This window comes from Podarcis cretensis, assembly GCF_951804945.1.
Source record: "Podarcis cretensis genome assembly, chromosome: 14".
Taxonomy (NCBI): Eukaryota; Metazoa; Chordata; class Lepidosauria; order Squamata; family Lacertidae; genus Podarcis; species Podarcis cretensis.
The window spans coordinates 40,816,670-40,831,926 of record NC_137183.1 but is presented as its reverse complement, the minus strand read 5'-3'; the positions used below and the strand labels follow the sequence as shown (position 1 = coordinate 40,831,926).

At 42.0% G+C, this 15,257-nt stretch overlaps 1 protein-coding gene across 4 annotated transcripts in view; it reads left to right on the top strand.

Annotated features, from left to right (window-relative positions):
- MARF1 (meiosis regulator and mRNA stability factor 1) overlaps window positions 1-15,257 on the top strand; it is a 41,542-nt gene that overhangs the window by 7,177 nt on the left and 19,108 nt on the right. For all 4 annotated transcript variants that reach the window (XM_079952295.1, XM_079952293.1, XM_079952294.1 and 1 more), the window contains exons 5-15: window positions 640-866; window positions 1,380-1,497; window positions 6,314-6,486; window positions 7,480-7,908; window positions 9,137-9,303; window positions 9,384-9,542; window positions 10,885-11,068; window positions 11,396-11,574; window positions 12,400-12,480; window positions 12,649-12,885; window positions 13,591-13,710. In XM_079952295.1, the coding sequence (XP_079808421.1) occupies window positions 640-866; window positions 1,380-1,497; window positions 6,314-6,486; window positions 7,480-7,908; window positions 9,137-9,303; window positions 9,384-9,542; window positions 10,885-11,068; window positions 11,396-11,574; window positions 12,400-12,480; window positions 12,649-12,885; window positions 13,591-13,710 (2,074 nt within the window). The remainder of the gene's footprint in view (window positions 1-639; window positions 867-1,379; window positions 1,498-6,313; window positions 6,487-7,479; window positions 7,909-9,136; window positions 9,304-9,383; window positions 9,543-10,884; window positions 11,069-11,395; window positions 11,575-12,399; window positions 12,481-12,648; window positions 12,886-13,590; window positions 13,711-15,257) is intronic.

The window sequence follows — 15,257 nt, the reverse complement described above, 5'->3', positions numbered from 1 at the left end:
CCAGTCTACTTCCTGTGCTGGGTACACTGGTCTCGTCCATTGCCTTTTGCATTGCATAATGTGTGAGACAGAACTTTCTTTAAAACCTCAAAGTCTCAATTCTGCTGAATTCCTTTTGATTGTGAAATGTCAGAAGCCTCACATTGTTTTTTTTCTTAGTTCTGCTTATTGAAATTAAAGATCCCAGTTTGTCTCAGGTGGAGTGAAATGAAATTCCCCATGTAAGGGTCAAAAAGTGCCTTTATACTGGAGTGATCCATTGGCCATAAAAAGGTTGCTCTGGAGTAAATGTAATGTGGACTACAGATGGACTGATGTTTTGACTAATGGTTTTGTGCTGAACATTCCCCCTGATATATCACTTAAACTAGATGGATTTAATCCATGGGTGGTTAACTTGTGGCCCTCCAAATGTGGTTAGATCAGGACCTTTGAAGAGCCCCTAAGCAGCATGGCTATTGGTCAAGGATTATGGGAGTTGTAGTCCGGCAACATCTGGAAAGCTAAAGGTTAGCCATCCTGACAGTTCTCTGTGTAATTAATCCCCCAGATATAGCATTCTAACGTCTGGCAAACTTGTGAAACTGCTGAAAATTCTAACAATAGCATATGACCACTTTCTATCTTTTCCAACTGTAGGATCTCCAGAGGTTGCTCTAACAGGCCAAGTGCTAGAAAATTTGCCTCCCATTGGAGTCTTTTGGGATATTGAAAACTGTTCTGTTCCTTCTGGCCGTTCAGCTGTGGCAGTGGTACAGCGAATTCGTGAAAAGTTCTTCAAAGGCCACAGAGAGGCAGAGTTCATTTGTGTGTGTGATATCAGTAAGGAGAGCAAAGAAGTTATTGAAGAACTGAACAACTGTCAGGTAAGCCTCTCTCCAGTTTAAAGTTTGACCTGGGGAAGCAAATAGTTCCTGAAACTACAGAGTTGGAGGGAGGGTCTCATAAGCCAGGAATCTCAACTAGAGCACCCATGGCAGATGGCCATCCAACCCAGGGGCAAAACTAAGCTTTATTTCATCTGGGTCAAAGACTCAGTTTGGCACACACCCACACACATTTGCATACACACAAACACACAGGCTGGGACCCTCAATGGCCCCCCTCTGGAGGCTTAAAAACCTCCAGTGAAGGAGAGTCTATCACCTTCTGAGAGAGTCCGTTCCACTGTCGAACAGCTCTTGCCATCAGAAAGTTCTTTCTGTTGTTTAATTGGAATCTCCTTTCTTGTAACCTTCATCCGTTGATTTGGGTCTTACCCTCTTGAGCAGGAGAGACTTTTATTTTTTCCAGCTGCATTGCTGCATCTGCAGGAAGCTTCTCAGGTGTTTTATTGGGTCCTGTTGTATTTAATACGAATGTTCCCTGTATTTCTTTAGGTGACAGTTGCACACATTAACGCAACAGCAAAGAATGCAGCTGATGACAAACTCAGACAGAGTCTTAGAAGATTTGCTGATACTCATGCCGCACCAGCCACTGTGGTCCTTGTATCAAGTATGTATAAACAGTGCTTTAAAAAAAGAATATGTTTTTGTGGTCATTTGGTTGGTTTTTGCCCACATATAAGAACACATGCTCAGTTTCATTCAGATCGATGCACAAACTTTCCTGATCACAGTAGTAATGTGTTCTACACAACTTCTACGTAAAATTGTGTTCTGATCAGCGGGGATTTTTTTTCTTGTTTTGCTTAAATGAGCATAATATTAAAACTATTCTGGGTTTTAATTCGTCTTGGTTTTATAGTCCATGCCAAGATGTTTGCATAGGCTCAAGTGGGACTATGGAGAACAAAGGAACGAGATACAGTTGTACCTTGGAAGTCAAACGGAATCCGTTCTGGAAGTCCATTTGACTTCCAAAACGTTTGAAAACCAAAGCGTGGCTTCTGATTGGCTGCAGGAAGTTCCTGCAGCTAATCGGAAGCCGCAGAAGCCCCATCAGATGTTTGGCTTCCAAAAATTGTTCGCAAACCAGAACAGTCACTTCTGCACTTCCAGGTTTGTGGCGTTCGGGAACCAAAATGTTCGGTAACTAAGCTGTTTGACTTCCAAGGTACGGCTGTACTTGGAAACAGCTTTGGGATTCTATCAAAGCCGATGAATGCTGCATTGTAATATCCATTAATGCTCCTTCAAGTTTCCAGGTTTAGGAAGGATACAGATTGCTAGGGCCACAATCAATCATGGGGGACCTTCTAGGGGCCTTGTACCAGCAGTGGGTGGGGCCAAGGGCAAAAGTAAGTGGGGCCACATCTCTTACATAGGCTGGCATTATTAGAACTCAAGGACGTATTCCAGCCAAGGAAAACTACTGGGAAAGGGTGCAAAGTGGGTCTGCAGAGACTCCCAAAGGCTGTAGATATGGATCTGGAGTGCTCCATTTGGTTCTCGAGTTGAAAAAAGTTTCCCTTGCCAGAATGAGCTCATCTGGAACATTGGCTGCCTTGCTTCCAGCTTGCCAGTGGTGACTGGTGCTGCTTTCAGTTCTCTTCTGCTTGACCACCTCCTTGCAGTACATCCTATGTCAGTGTGCATCCTTGTTTAAAAATTCTTTAGCAACCCTTAAGTCCATTGTCTTAGTTCCTTTTCGTAAATATTTCTTAAGTTTTTTTTGTTTACTGCTGCAATTCTTTACTTCTTACCCCCTGACATCTTAACATTCCTCAATTTTACAGTTATTTTTAAGATATATTTTGAAATTCTTCCAGTCCTCTTCCACTGTCTCTTTCCCCTGGTCCCGGATTCTGCCCGTCATCTCAGCCAGTCCCATAAAGTCAATCACCTTTGTTTGCCATTCTTCCAGAGTAGGTAGTTCTTGCGTCTTCCAATACTTTGCCAGTAGAATTCTTGCTGCTGTAGTGGCATACATAAAGAAAGTCCTATCCTTCCTTAACACCACTTGGCCCACCATACCCAAGAGGAAAGCCTCTGGTTTCTTAGGAAAAGTCCACTTAAGGACCTTCTTAATTTCATTATAGATCATTTCCCAGAAAGCTTTAACCTTTGGGCAGGTCCACCAAAGGTGGTAGAAAGTGCCTTCAGTCTCATTACATTTCCAACACTTATTATTAGGCAAATGATAAATTTTTGCTAGCTTGACTGGGGTCATGTACCACCGGTAGATCATTTTCATAATATTTTCTTTTAAAGCATTACATGCAGTAAATTTAATACCGGTGGTCCATAACTGTTCCCAGTCAGCAAACATAATATCATGACCCATATCTTGTGCCCATTTAATCATAGCAGATTTCACCGTTTCATCCTGTGTATTCCATTTTAACAGCAAGTTATACATTCTTGATAAATTCTTAGTATTGGGTTCCAACAATTCTGTTTCTAATTTTGACTTCTCTTTCTGAAATCCTATTTTCCTGTCTTGTTTAAACGTCTCATTTATCTGATGGTAATGCAACCAGTCTCGAACCTTAGGTTTTAGTTTCTCATAACTCTGAAGTTTCACCCTTTCCCCATCATAATCTATGATCTCATGATATTTTGGCCATTTAGAATCCATATTAAGCTTTTTTACTTCCCTAGCTTCCATTGGTGACACCCACCTAGGGGTTTTACTTTCCAACAAGTCTTTGTATCTAATCCAAACGTTATACAATGCTTTCCTTACAATATGGTTTTTAAAACTTTTATACACCTTTACCTTGTCATACCATAAATATGCATGCCAACCAAAACTATTGTCATACCCTTCCAGATCCAAAATGTCAGTATTCTCAAGAAGTAGCCAGTGTTTCAACCAGCAGAAAGCTGCTGATTCATAGTAAAGTCTTAAGTCCGGCAGGGCAAACCCCCCTCTATCCTTTGCATCAGTTAAAATCTTAAATTTAATTCTGGGCTTTTTGCCCTGCCAGACAAATTTTGATATGTCTTTCTGCCACTTCTTGAAACAATCCATCTTGTCCACAATCTGCAACGTCTGGAATAAAAACAGCATTCTAGGCAATACATTCATCTTAATGGTAGCAATTCGGCCTAACAAGGAAAGTTTCAGCCTTGACCATATTTCCAAATCCTTTTTAACTTCTGACCAACATTTTTCATAATTATCCTTAAATAAATTCACATTCTTGGATGTTAAGTTTACCCCCAGGTATTTTACCCTTTTTGTAATTTCCAAACCTGTTTCATTCTGAAAACTCTCTCTTTCTTCCATTGTTAAATTTTTTTCCAACACTTTCGTTTTTTGTCTGTTCAATTTAAAACCTGCTACTCGACCAAATGTTTCAATTAATTCTAATACTCTTTTAGTACTAGTGTCTGGCTGTTGCAAAGTCAATACTAGGTCATCTGCAAATGCTCTTAATTTATAATGTCTAACTCCGACCTGAACTCCTTTAACCAACTGGTCCTTTCTAATCATGTTTAACAAAACCTCCAGGACCGATATAAAAAGCAAAGGGGATATTGGGCAGCCCTGTCGTGTACCTTTTTCTATAGGTATTTCTTCTGTTACCACGTTATTTACAATTAATTTGGCCTTTTGTTGAGAGTATATTGCACCTATACCGTTTTCAAAACCTTGTCCTACCCCCATCCCTTGGAGATTCTTTTTCATAAAAGTCCAACAAATGTTGTCAAAGGCTTTCTCCGCGTCCACAAAAATCAAAACTGCTTTCCTATTAATGTCAACGTCCAGCAGCTCCAAAATGTCTATAATGTTCCTCACATTGTCTAACATATGTCTACCTGGGAGAAAGCCTGTTTGGTCCTTATGAATCTCATCTGCCAACACTCTTTTCAATCTTTTTGCCAAAATGTCTGCAAAAATTTTGTAATCCACATTGAGTAAAGATATAGGGCGGTAGTTTTTAACTTGGTTCTTCTCAGTCTCTGTTTTCGGTATAAGTGAGATGAAAGCCTCTTTCCTAGAAGTAGCATCTCACAGAGACTTTCTTCCCAAGCTTGTCATTGAGGAACGAAGTCATAAGGGGGAGAGAGGGAGGGGGGAAGGTGAAATTATACGTATAATGCTGCTGAATGAAGATGCACTTTCCTGGGAACTCATTAATTCTGTAGCCTGGAAAATCTCCATGGAACTTGGTTGAAACTACCTTTCTCACCCACTGCACACACACAGTAATGCAGGCTAATAGCGTCCTCTGGCAGGGCTTACGCTGGGGGTGCAGATTCCCCTGGTCCTCCATACGGTAGTCAGATAACATATCAAGAGCCACAGGTTTCCTCGCTCTGCTTTACACTCTGGAGCACCACCTTCTCAGCCTGTCTGATGCATCTGTATCTTATTTCTCCTCAGTTCAGGGTGTAATCTGAGCCATGGCTCAGTTGAGGAAGGAACACAAGTAACTAGCTGCCTTCTGAGTGTGTGTGAAGTCTGTTTCCTCCATGTTGAGTAACTACAGCCTCCCCTTAACTCATTCAGCGTTTGGGAACTGCCATTTTAAATGAGACAGTAGTAGAAATAATAACAGTCAGAAACTGCTGCCTCCTAGTGCAGCCCACAGTTGTTTGAGCACACAAAGCTGCCTTGTAGCGAGTCAGACAATGGGTCTCTCTAACCCAGTCATGTCTACTCTGACTGGCAGTGGAGTCAGAGGCTCAGATGGAGGTTTCCCCCAGCCCTGCTGCTTGAAGCCCCTTTAATTCGAGCAGCCAGGGGACCTGTGTGCAAAACATATGCTTGGCCAATGATCTGTGGCCCTTCATATGAAGATAGGCCATTGAAAGTTAAGGGTGAAAAGAGTTGCTGTGAATTCCTGCCTTTGTGTCCTTTAAGTGTGAGCAAGTCTTTTTTAAAGTCACACTTTACGGATGTCCACAAGAGATACCCTCTCATATTGTGTTCCCTTCCTGGCATTCTCTCTCTCTCCCCCCCCCCCTTCCCATCTTCCAGAGTGGAAGGAAAAGAGGCAGTCAAAGAGTGAGATAAATTTGTTGCTGGCAGATTCCATTTTGGGGAAGGGGGGAGCGAGGAATAAACAAGCTACTGAATGAACAAGATGATGTTTTTCATTTACCAATGAGAGTCACAAGAATAAGTCCTCACTTTTAGTTCTGAATTATTCTGTGTGGCTGGGTCCTTATTTGTGGAGACAGGCTGCCACCTGATTCTTGAAATGAAATTATCCTTTGGGTTTTTTAACAGAGGCAATGCAGTGAATAGTGGCGACCAGGAAAGGAAACAGGGTCCCAATATGGCTTTGTTGCCATATTGCAATATATCTTGATGTTCCTGAATAATTGATTTGCTGAGGCTTCTGGGGAAAAACAGCCTATGAAAATGTGAACTTGTCAAAACCGTCTTCAGTCAATGTTGGGCTTATGTTTTTCAGCTGACGTTAACTTTGCACTAGAGCTCAGTGACTTGAGACACCGTCATGGTTTCCACATAATCCTGGTGCATAAAAATCAAGCTTCTGAGGCTCTCTTGCATCATGCTCACGAGCTCATCAGATTTGAGGAATTCATTTCAGATTTGCCTCCAAGATTGCCACTGAAAAAACCAGTAAGTGATTTTCCTCTGTGGTTTTTAGATGACTTGACTGGAGCACTAGCTTCCATTCAGCCAAAGTAATTGTATTTCTAGATGTGGTTTAGATTGGTCCTGGATGTGGTATGCAAATCTTTTAACAACTCAGGTGCCAGCAATACATGGTTAAACAGCTAGCTCCTGGTTTCGCAAGACTCTCCCATGCTCCAGTTGCATGTTAAAATTTACTTTTAATGTATGCTGGCTTTACTCTGGGAATAATAAGCATTATGTTGCTCAAAGTGAGCATAAAACTTAACTGTTTTGTGAACTCTCAGAATACAGAAGGAAGTGCAAAATTTGGGACTTCTGTTGCAGGTTTTCATGAAAAGTTGAAGTGCTCTTGATTTTATGGAGAAGGTTGCAGTGATGTTGGTTTGCCCCCTCATTGCAGCAGGTGGCTTGGTGCAACTGCAGGTCTTTGTCCCCTCTGATATATTGCAGAGGAGCTGGGGACACTGGATGGATTTACATATGGAAGCAGACAGGAAGAGGAAGAAGAGGAGGGGTGTCGTACTCCTCCAATGTACATTAGGCAGCCACCATTTTAATTACCCAGTCATAGAATTGTAGATTTGGAAGAGACCCTGAGGGTCATCTACTCCAGCCCCCAGCAATGCAGGAATCTCAGCTGGAATAGACTCATGGTCCACTGCCCTGGGACATGGGTGGACACCCAAAATGGATGCTACATTGCCCCAGGGCAGTTAAAAAGACAGAAGAGGAGACCCAGGCCAGCAGTGGTAGCTGGTAAATAGCCTGGCAATTAGTGGTGTCTGTCCAAAGCTTAATCTTTGGAGTCTTTATCGGCCCATGTTCCAAATTTTATTGACCACAAATAGTCCATAAGCTATGGTTTATCTGTGTTGCTGTTTCTTAATGATACAATAACCAGGATACTTTGTCTTCAGCTATGATTCTACCCCCTTGTCTCCAGAAGCCCACTAAAAAACAGCCGTTGTTTTTTAGGCATGCCATACCCTGCTATATGTTTACAACCTGCCAACAAACAGAGACAGCAAAAGTGTCTGCTACAGGCTCCGCCGTTTGTCAGACAATTGCGGAGGGAAAGTACTGACCATTTCCGGCAGCAGCGCAATCCTCCGCTTCTTAAATCAAGACAGCGCTGAGCGCGCTCAGAAGCGGATGGAGAATGAAGACGTCTTCGGCAACAGGATCGTCGTTTCTTTTACCCCTAAAAACAAGGAGCTTGCTGAAGCCAAGAATGCAAGCTCTACTGGAGCAGAAAAAGTGAAGTCACCCAAAAAAGCGAACAAGAGCTCAAAGCTGTGCCTCGTGGGCAGGGACTCCACTGATCCATCAGCAAAAGCTGCTGTGGGAAAAGGCCCTCAGTTGCACGGCTCTGTTGCAAAGAACACCAGCGTGAAGAGCTTACAGGTAATAATTTAAAACTCTGAGGTGGGTGAGACATATTCAACCTTAGAGGGGTTTTTTTTAATCCACCAGTCTTCCCTACCCTTTGTCACCAGCCTCTCTGAAGTGTGTCCATCTAAGTCAAACCCAGAGTAGATCTATTGAAATGTGTGGACTTGTCAAGTTACAGTGGAAACCACACTTTTGCCCTTAGTGTCACATGCACTGCAGGCTCTGTCCCTCAGAATCTGCACACTGAACCCAGGTGTCCATAAATAGGTCGTCCTTGCATTCTGATGAATGTGCAAAACCACCCAGTTGCCGATGTTTCTACTGAACTTGCAGGGGACACAACCAGTGCCACGTACAATGTTGGGAACTGGGTTTCTGCTTGCTGTACCCCAAGGTTCCACTAACTGTTGTATAATAAGGACTTGCATTGTGCTTCCCATATTTAGATTCTGCTTTTGCTGCTCAAATATCTGCACTAACTGCCCACATGCTACTGGACCTGGTTCAAGGTTCTTGGGTCCAGGTTCTCTTAAAGGCTTTATCTCAGATAATCCAGGGGAGTGCTCTTAATTGTCCCATGTGTCGCTGGTTCCATGCTGCAGAATATTTTTCCAGCAGAGATTTGGCAGGCATCCTTGCATTTGATTTTCAGGCATGTCTTGAAGGTATTATTATTCTGACAGACCTTTGCAGCTGCTTACAGATTTTCTTGGGCAGTCATCTTAATGATTGTTTTGTATTGCTGAAGTTTTATGAGACGGTTGTTCTATAAATTTACACGTAAATTATTTTCATTCATTTATGTAGCAAAATGTGTATACTGTTTGTTAAAAACGAACAGCAGCAACAACCTCTAAGTGGTTAACCAGAAATATAAAGCATTCAAAGTCTTGATAAAAGCAAGGAAGTCCAGGTATTTGAAAGCATTCAAAAGATGATTAAAATAAACAGTAGCTAAAAAGCAATAAATCACATGTAACTTTTTCATGTCTGGATAAGTTGCCCAAACAAAGATGTTTTAAGCAAAAACTGAAAAGAGTATTATGAAGGTGTCTGTCGTCAGTAGGTCAGGAATTCCAAAGTGTAGATGCTTCTTCTAAGGAATATTATTCTTAATATGAATTGAATTTATATACTGCCCTATACCTGCAGGTCTCATATTCATGTCTAAGTTGTGGGTTGCATTTAGTCTACCATAATCCCCTCTTGCTTGCTGACCTGCATAATCTTTTTCTTCAAGGAACTTTGCCGCATGGAGTCAAAGAATGCGAACATTACCGAGAATCACAAAGACCCACTAAAAGAGGACACTGCGCCATTGCAAAGTAACTCTAGTGCATCCAGTTCTACAGCCCTGGCAACCAAGAAAGCAGGAGCAGGAGACTCTGTTCACAAAAACAGTCTAAAGTACGTCAGGCGCAAGTTTGAATTTTGTAAAAAGCAAGAATTGAAATTGCAAGCTAATGAGGCCATTCTTCTTCATGCAGGAAAGATTCGCTGGCAGCCAGAAGCATCAGCAACTCCCCGGTAGAGAGAAAAGAGAAGGATGATGTATTCCAAGTTAGCTACCCATCTGCTTTCAGTATGCTCACAGCGTCAAGGCAGCTCAGTCCTGTGCTGATATCTCAAAGTCGCTGGTCCTCTAGGTAAGCAGCTCTTGCAGTCCAAAGCTCTGACAAAAGCAGAAGAGCCCTGGGCTCCAGTTTTGGAGATTTCTCTGAATTCTCCTTTGGAATGCTTGTGCAGGGATGAATCCACCCCTGAGGTCTGCAGGGAAGCTTGTCATAAGAGCCAGCCCAAGATGCTTGGGAAACTTAGATGGGTTTTAGTCCTGTTTCTCAGTATGCACGTGTGTCTGCGTATATATACCTGTCACCAGTGGATTAGTGCAGTGGTCTGAAGCCAAACTGAGGAACGTAGAAACTGGCTTATATTGCATATAAGACCCATTGGTCCATATCACTTAGTATTGTCTACACCAGCAGGAAGCCACTCTAGGGTTTCGACAAGGGATATTCTTGGTGCCACCTGCCTTGTGTATGCAAATTGCTCTACTACTGAAATATGGCCCTTAAGCTCTCTCCTCTGCTTTCATCCCCTTGCCATCCGCTTGAGTGTTGGCTAGTGGTTAATCCATTATCTGTCTGCACTTGCAAGCAGAAGAGAGCAATCCTTGGTGTGTGAGGCAGGCATAGGCAAACTCGGCCCTCCAGATGTGTTGGGACTACAACTCCCATGATCCCTGGCTAACATGACCAGTGGTCAGGGATGATGGGAATTGTCCCAAAACATCTGGAGGGCCGAGTTTGCCTATGCCTGGTGTAAGGAATTGAAAGGTTGCAGTGACAAACCTGGGATACCCATTTTTGTAACATGTGACTGGTGATGTTTGGAGACACTAGACCTTTGTTTTTAAAAGTGAAAAAAGGATCTTTACACAAGAATTTAAAGGTTGCTCTGTGTTTCTGTATTATGTGAATGGGACACTTCTTGACTTCATTTGTTCATTGAACAGATGTGTGTAACTCCAGTCCATGTGTTGCGAAATAGACCTGTTTGGGATTTGTCGCTGCTCACTGGAAGAGTACATGCTTTGCATGTCAATAGTCTCAAGTTCAGGTTCAATCCCTGAGACCCCCATCCAAAACCCTGGTGTAAAGACCTAGAGATGGGGTACCCAGCATGGTGCCCTCTAAATACTGTTGCATTATGATTCTCGTCAACCACAGCCAAGATGGTCGACAGTCGGGGATAGTGGAAGCTACACTCCCAACATCATCTGGAGCCACATTGGCTATCCCTGAGCCAGGAAGACCAAAAATCTGATTTTAGCATAACTAACTGGATTCGGTATTCGAGATATTTCATATCTCTTAAAGAAAAATTACCTTGCTCTTTAAATGCCTAAAGCGATTTCTCCTTGTGTGTGTTATGTACAGTGGAATGAATAATTCTAGAACTCCCTTGCTTTCCTCCCTACTTCATTAGGAGTGTGTCCCCAAACCTCTCAAACAGATCTTCTCCACTCGCCTTCATCAATCACACTGGTAGCGTGGACTACCCAGATCCTTTTGCAAACGGAGCAGACATCCAGATTAGCAATATAGACTACAGACTGTCCAGAAAGGAGCTGCAGCAAACGTTGCAAGAAATCTTCTCTAAGCATGGCAAGGTAAACATCAGAGTTTACTTTCGTTTGCCCTGTTTCGGGTTTTGTGGATGCAGCTCAGGAGCAGCAACTCTTGTTCCTTATTGCAGATAATTTCAGAGTGGGTCGCATGTTAAAACAAATTGGCATAAACACAGAAATGGATGAACTACGACCATTGTGCCACCTGTGCTCTATCCATTATTCAACTGGCTTTATTGTCTGCAGAGAACCAGAGCTCTGCAGTGTTGGAGAAGGTAGTTAGGGCTGATTGTGTCGATGATTCTGTACATACACAAGTGTCATATATCAATCCTGGTATTTGTGCGCTGATTTGATCTCTTATTTCAGGTAAAGACTGTGGAACTCAGTCCTCATACTGATTATCAGCTGAAGGCTATAGTTCAAATGGAGAATTTACAGGAAGCAATACGTGCTGTCAACTACCTTCATAGATACAAAATTGGAAGCAAGAGGATCCAGGTTTCGCTGGCTACAGGAGCTACCAATAAATCCTTGGCACTGGTTAGGTAATTTTAAAATAAGCTAGAACATCTTCTTACATGGAGACTTTTGAAGGCTGAGGATTAGCTATGCATCAAATAGTTAGAATAGAGTACCACATTTGAAGCATATAGATGGTAGATCGTGTTAGCATGAAGAATGCTCAGGGGCTTCACCTGTCTTCAAATAGAGTTCCCTTAAATGAATGGAAGGATTATCTGTTTTCTTTGTAGGTTGGGGCAGAATGGGGAAATAATGGATTCAAACCACAGCCAAGAATTCTAGGCTGGACATAAGCACAGGAACAGCTACTTTGAGAACTTGGTTCTGTTATTTTAGGTCATGCACCCCAAACTCAGCCCTCCAGGTGTTTTGGGACTACAACTCCCATCATCCCTAGCTAACAGGACCAGTAGTCAGGGATGATGGGAATTGTAGTCTCAAAACATCTGGAGGGCCGAGTTTGGGGGTGCATGTTATAGGTGCTCAACCCTTAAGGTGTAGGAATGATTGGCTCACTTCTTGAGGTCACCTTAAAGTCAAGGATGCCAATTGTTGAAGTCCAACAATACCTGGAGAGTTCCTCACCTCTGCCTTTAAGTTGTATACCAAAAGAGTATTCATTACTGGAGGTCAGGGTACGTTAAACTCTTAAGAATTTTGAGCAAAACTACCTCTCTCGGTGTATTGGCACTGGTGAAGAGTTAAAGGCCTGGGCTATTGGCACTGGGCTATGTCAGCACTGTTCCTTTAAAAAAATATTCTGGTGGATTTAGTGTAAATGAAGAAAATAGTTTGGAATAAAATGATTTACCGTGCCTTTCCTAACACCAAATCACTTCCATTGGCAGTTCAGAAGCAATGTCCATTCTTCAAGATGCTCCAGCTTGTTGTCTGCCTCTTCTCAAGTTCACAGAGATCTACGAGAAAAAGTAGGTCTGAAAAACGGCATGCCAAATTACTTAAGAAATCTGATATATTCATAACTCACTACTTTTATGATAGTAGTTTTAAAACGTGTTCTCTATACCAGGAGTAGGGACCTCTCCTCCCCTCCCTCTTCCACTTCATTAAAATTTTCAAATATTCTGTTTTTTTAGGTTTGGACACAAGTTAAATGTATCAGACTTGTATAAAATAACAGACGTTGTAGCCATCCGCGATCAAGGCAATGGAAGACTTGTATGTCTTTTACCCAGTAGTCAAGCTAGACAGAGCCCTTTGGGGTCTTCACAGTCTCATGATGGCTCTTCAGCTAACTGTAGTCCTATCATATTTGAAGAACTGGAATATCATGAGCCCATTTGCAAGCAGCACTGCATTAATAAAGATTTCAGGTAAGAGGTGTTTTTCAGATCCTTCCATCTTTCGCTGTAAGTGAACTCTGGAATTGAAATTGGCGCATTTTTATATACTTTATATTCTGCCCTCCAGTGGTTCCTGGGGTAATACATAATAATATGTTGAGATACACAAATCAGTATGAGAAATGCAGCAACAGCAATATAAAATAGATTAGAATCTCAAGAAACTGAAACAATCTTTTCAGCCCAAACCATAAGTTTGGGGAAATGACCACATCTTAATCTGATGTCTTAAAAGCAGAGATCCAACAGTCCCTGGCATTACAGGGAGGAAGTTCCATACCTAAGCATTGTGGTTTAAAAAAACTTTGCAAGTGTTTGGGGTTGTTGGGTTTTTAAGGAAATATCTCTACAGAACTGTCCGGCATATATTACTCTCCTTTAATAGCTGTGAAGCATCATTATCTGTGGAGTTACATCAGCTTCCTGAACTGTATAAGATCTTTGAAAGATGGCAAATCCATGCCCATGTGGAAGAACCACTAATCTGCTTTGGTTATACCATAATGATGACTCCAGTTTAGACTAGTAGCTGTTGGCTGCAAAAGTCCATAAGACAAATTTTCCACAGTAGCAAATGAAGAGTGGCAGCTGTATATATTACTTTATTGGGCTGTATATATTACTTTATTGCCTTACCCCAGTATAAAACTGTTCAATGTTTTCTTATTTCTCTAGTGAACATGACTTTGATCCTGACTCCTACAAAGTTCCCTTTGTGATTTTGTCTCTTAAGACCTTTGCACCGCAAGTTCATAGCTTGTTGCAGACCCACGAGGGGACAGTGCCGTTACTGAGGTAAAATAAGGTTCCTTAGCCATTGTTTGAATGTTCAGTAATGAACTGGGTTAAATCCCCCCTTTTTTTCCCCTGTAGTGAAAGGGATCCTTGGATAGATTGCTCCACCAACTCCCTCCACTAGGCAAGTTAGAAATGGTTCATCACTAAGAGAAAGCACCTCCTCCAGGCCCCATTCCACTTGAGTGTCTCTGTAGTTAAGATTCTGAGTTCTCTTAAGCATAATAATATATATACATTTTTTTAAAAAAAACAACAACAAATATTTAAATAATTAAATATTAAAACACACCAAAAATCAGGTCTGTCTGCTTTGTGACCCCCAGTAGTGCTGGTCACAGGTGAGAGGTGAAATTCTGTGCAGAACAAAAAAGCCATCTTCCCTTTAAGCTACTTGGAATCATTCTCACTTCTTAACCCCTCCTCCCCTTCATTGGTTTTCTCTGACTCCTCACATTGAGGGTTGCCCTGGTTGCTGAAGGGGCTCCGAGTGACAAGAGAAGTCTGTATTAAATGCTGGCTGTATTTGGACAATTGTATTCAGCAGAGATGCTATCTTCCAAAGACGTGTCCTGAATTCTGCTCTTGCACAATACAAATACATAACCGCAGAGCGCATACTGCCTAGTTCAGAGCAATCTGAATATTAATATTTGTCTTCAGCATGTAAGAAACTGCAGATAACTAATTTTGAATTGCTGCCGATCTTTACATTTTCTTTCTTATCTCTGATCTGCAAATACTTTCCTCTTGGCTAAGTTTCTGGTTGTGTCCTTTATTCCATGCTTGTGCCCTTTATTTCCTCCGTCTCTTGCCATCCACACTGCTCCCTTCAGTTGTTTTAAGGAGTGTTTGAGAATACAAGTTTCGATTTCTAGATGAATCCTATGTGCCACGGAGCCTCGATGCCCTTTGTAGGAATTGCTGTTGTAATTCACTGTAGCTGAGCAGTGTATGTGTTGTTGAATTCTAACACACAAGGATGTGTGCTTGTGGTCTTGAGATCAAGACTCTTATGGGAGGTCAAGCATGCAGACAGAGGCATTAGATGTTACTTATCTAAAGCTCAGTTGGTTTAGTGTCAGAGGACTTCATTTGGTGGCAAGAAGTGAAATGATTCATTTCATGGACATGTATCCCGTGAATGCTGCAAAATCACACAAGCTAGATTTTTCAAGTAATGAATCATGCAGAAAGTCCCAAGTTCAATCCCTGACATCTCCAAGGAATGATAGCAACGTCCCCTGTCTGAAACCCCGGAGAGCTCCTGCCAGTCAGTGGAGATGATACCAACCTAGATAGACTACTCTCTTGACTTTCCTAAATGTGTAGCAACTGTCTTTGTGATCTTTAGGCAATAAAATGCATAGCACTATCTGCTGACCTATGGCAACCCTGCAACAGTTTTTTCAGACCCATGTCTCCAGTTCCAAATCCCTAGATTGCTGTCGGGTAGTCAGCTGTAGGTTGCATCAAATTAAGGTCATGACAGCAAGTCACCTTTAATATGAACCTGCTTTTCTTACTTGCAGTGTAAACAGAGACTT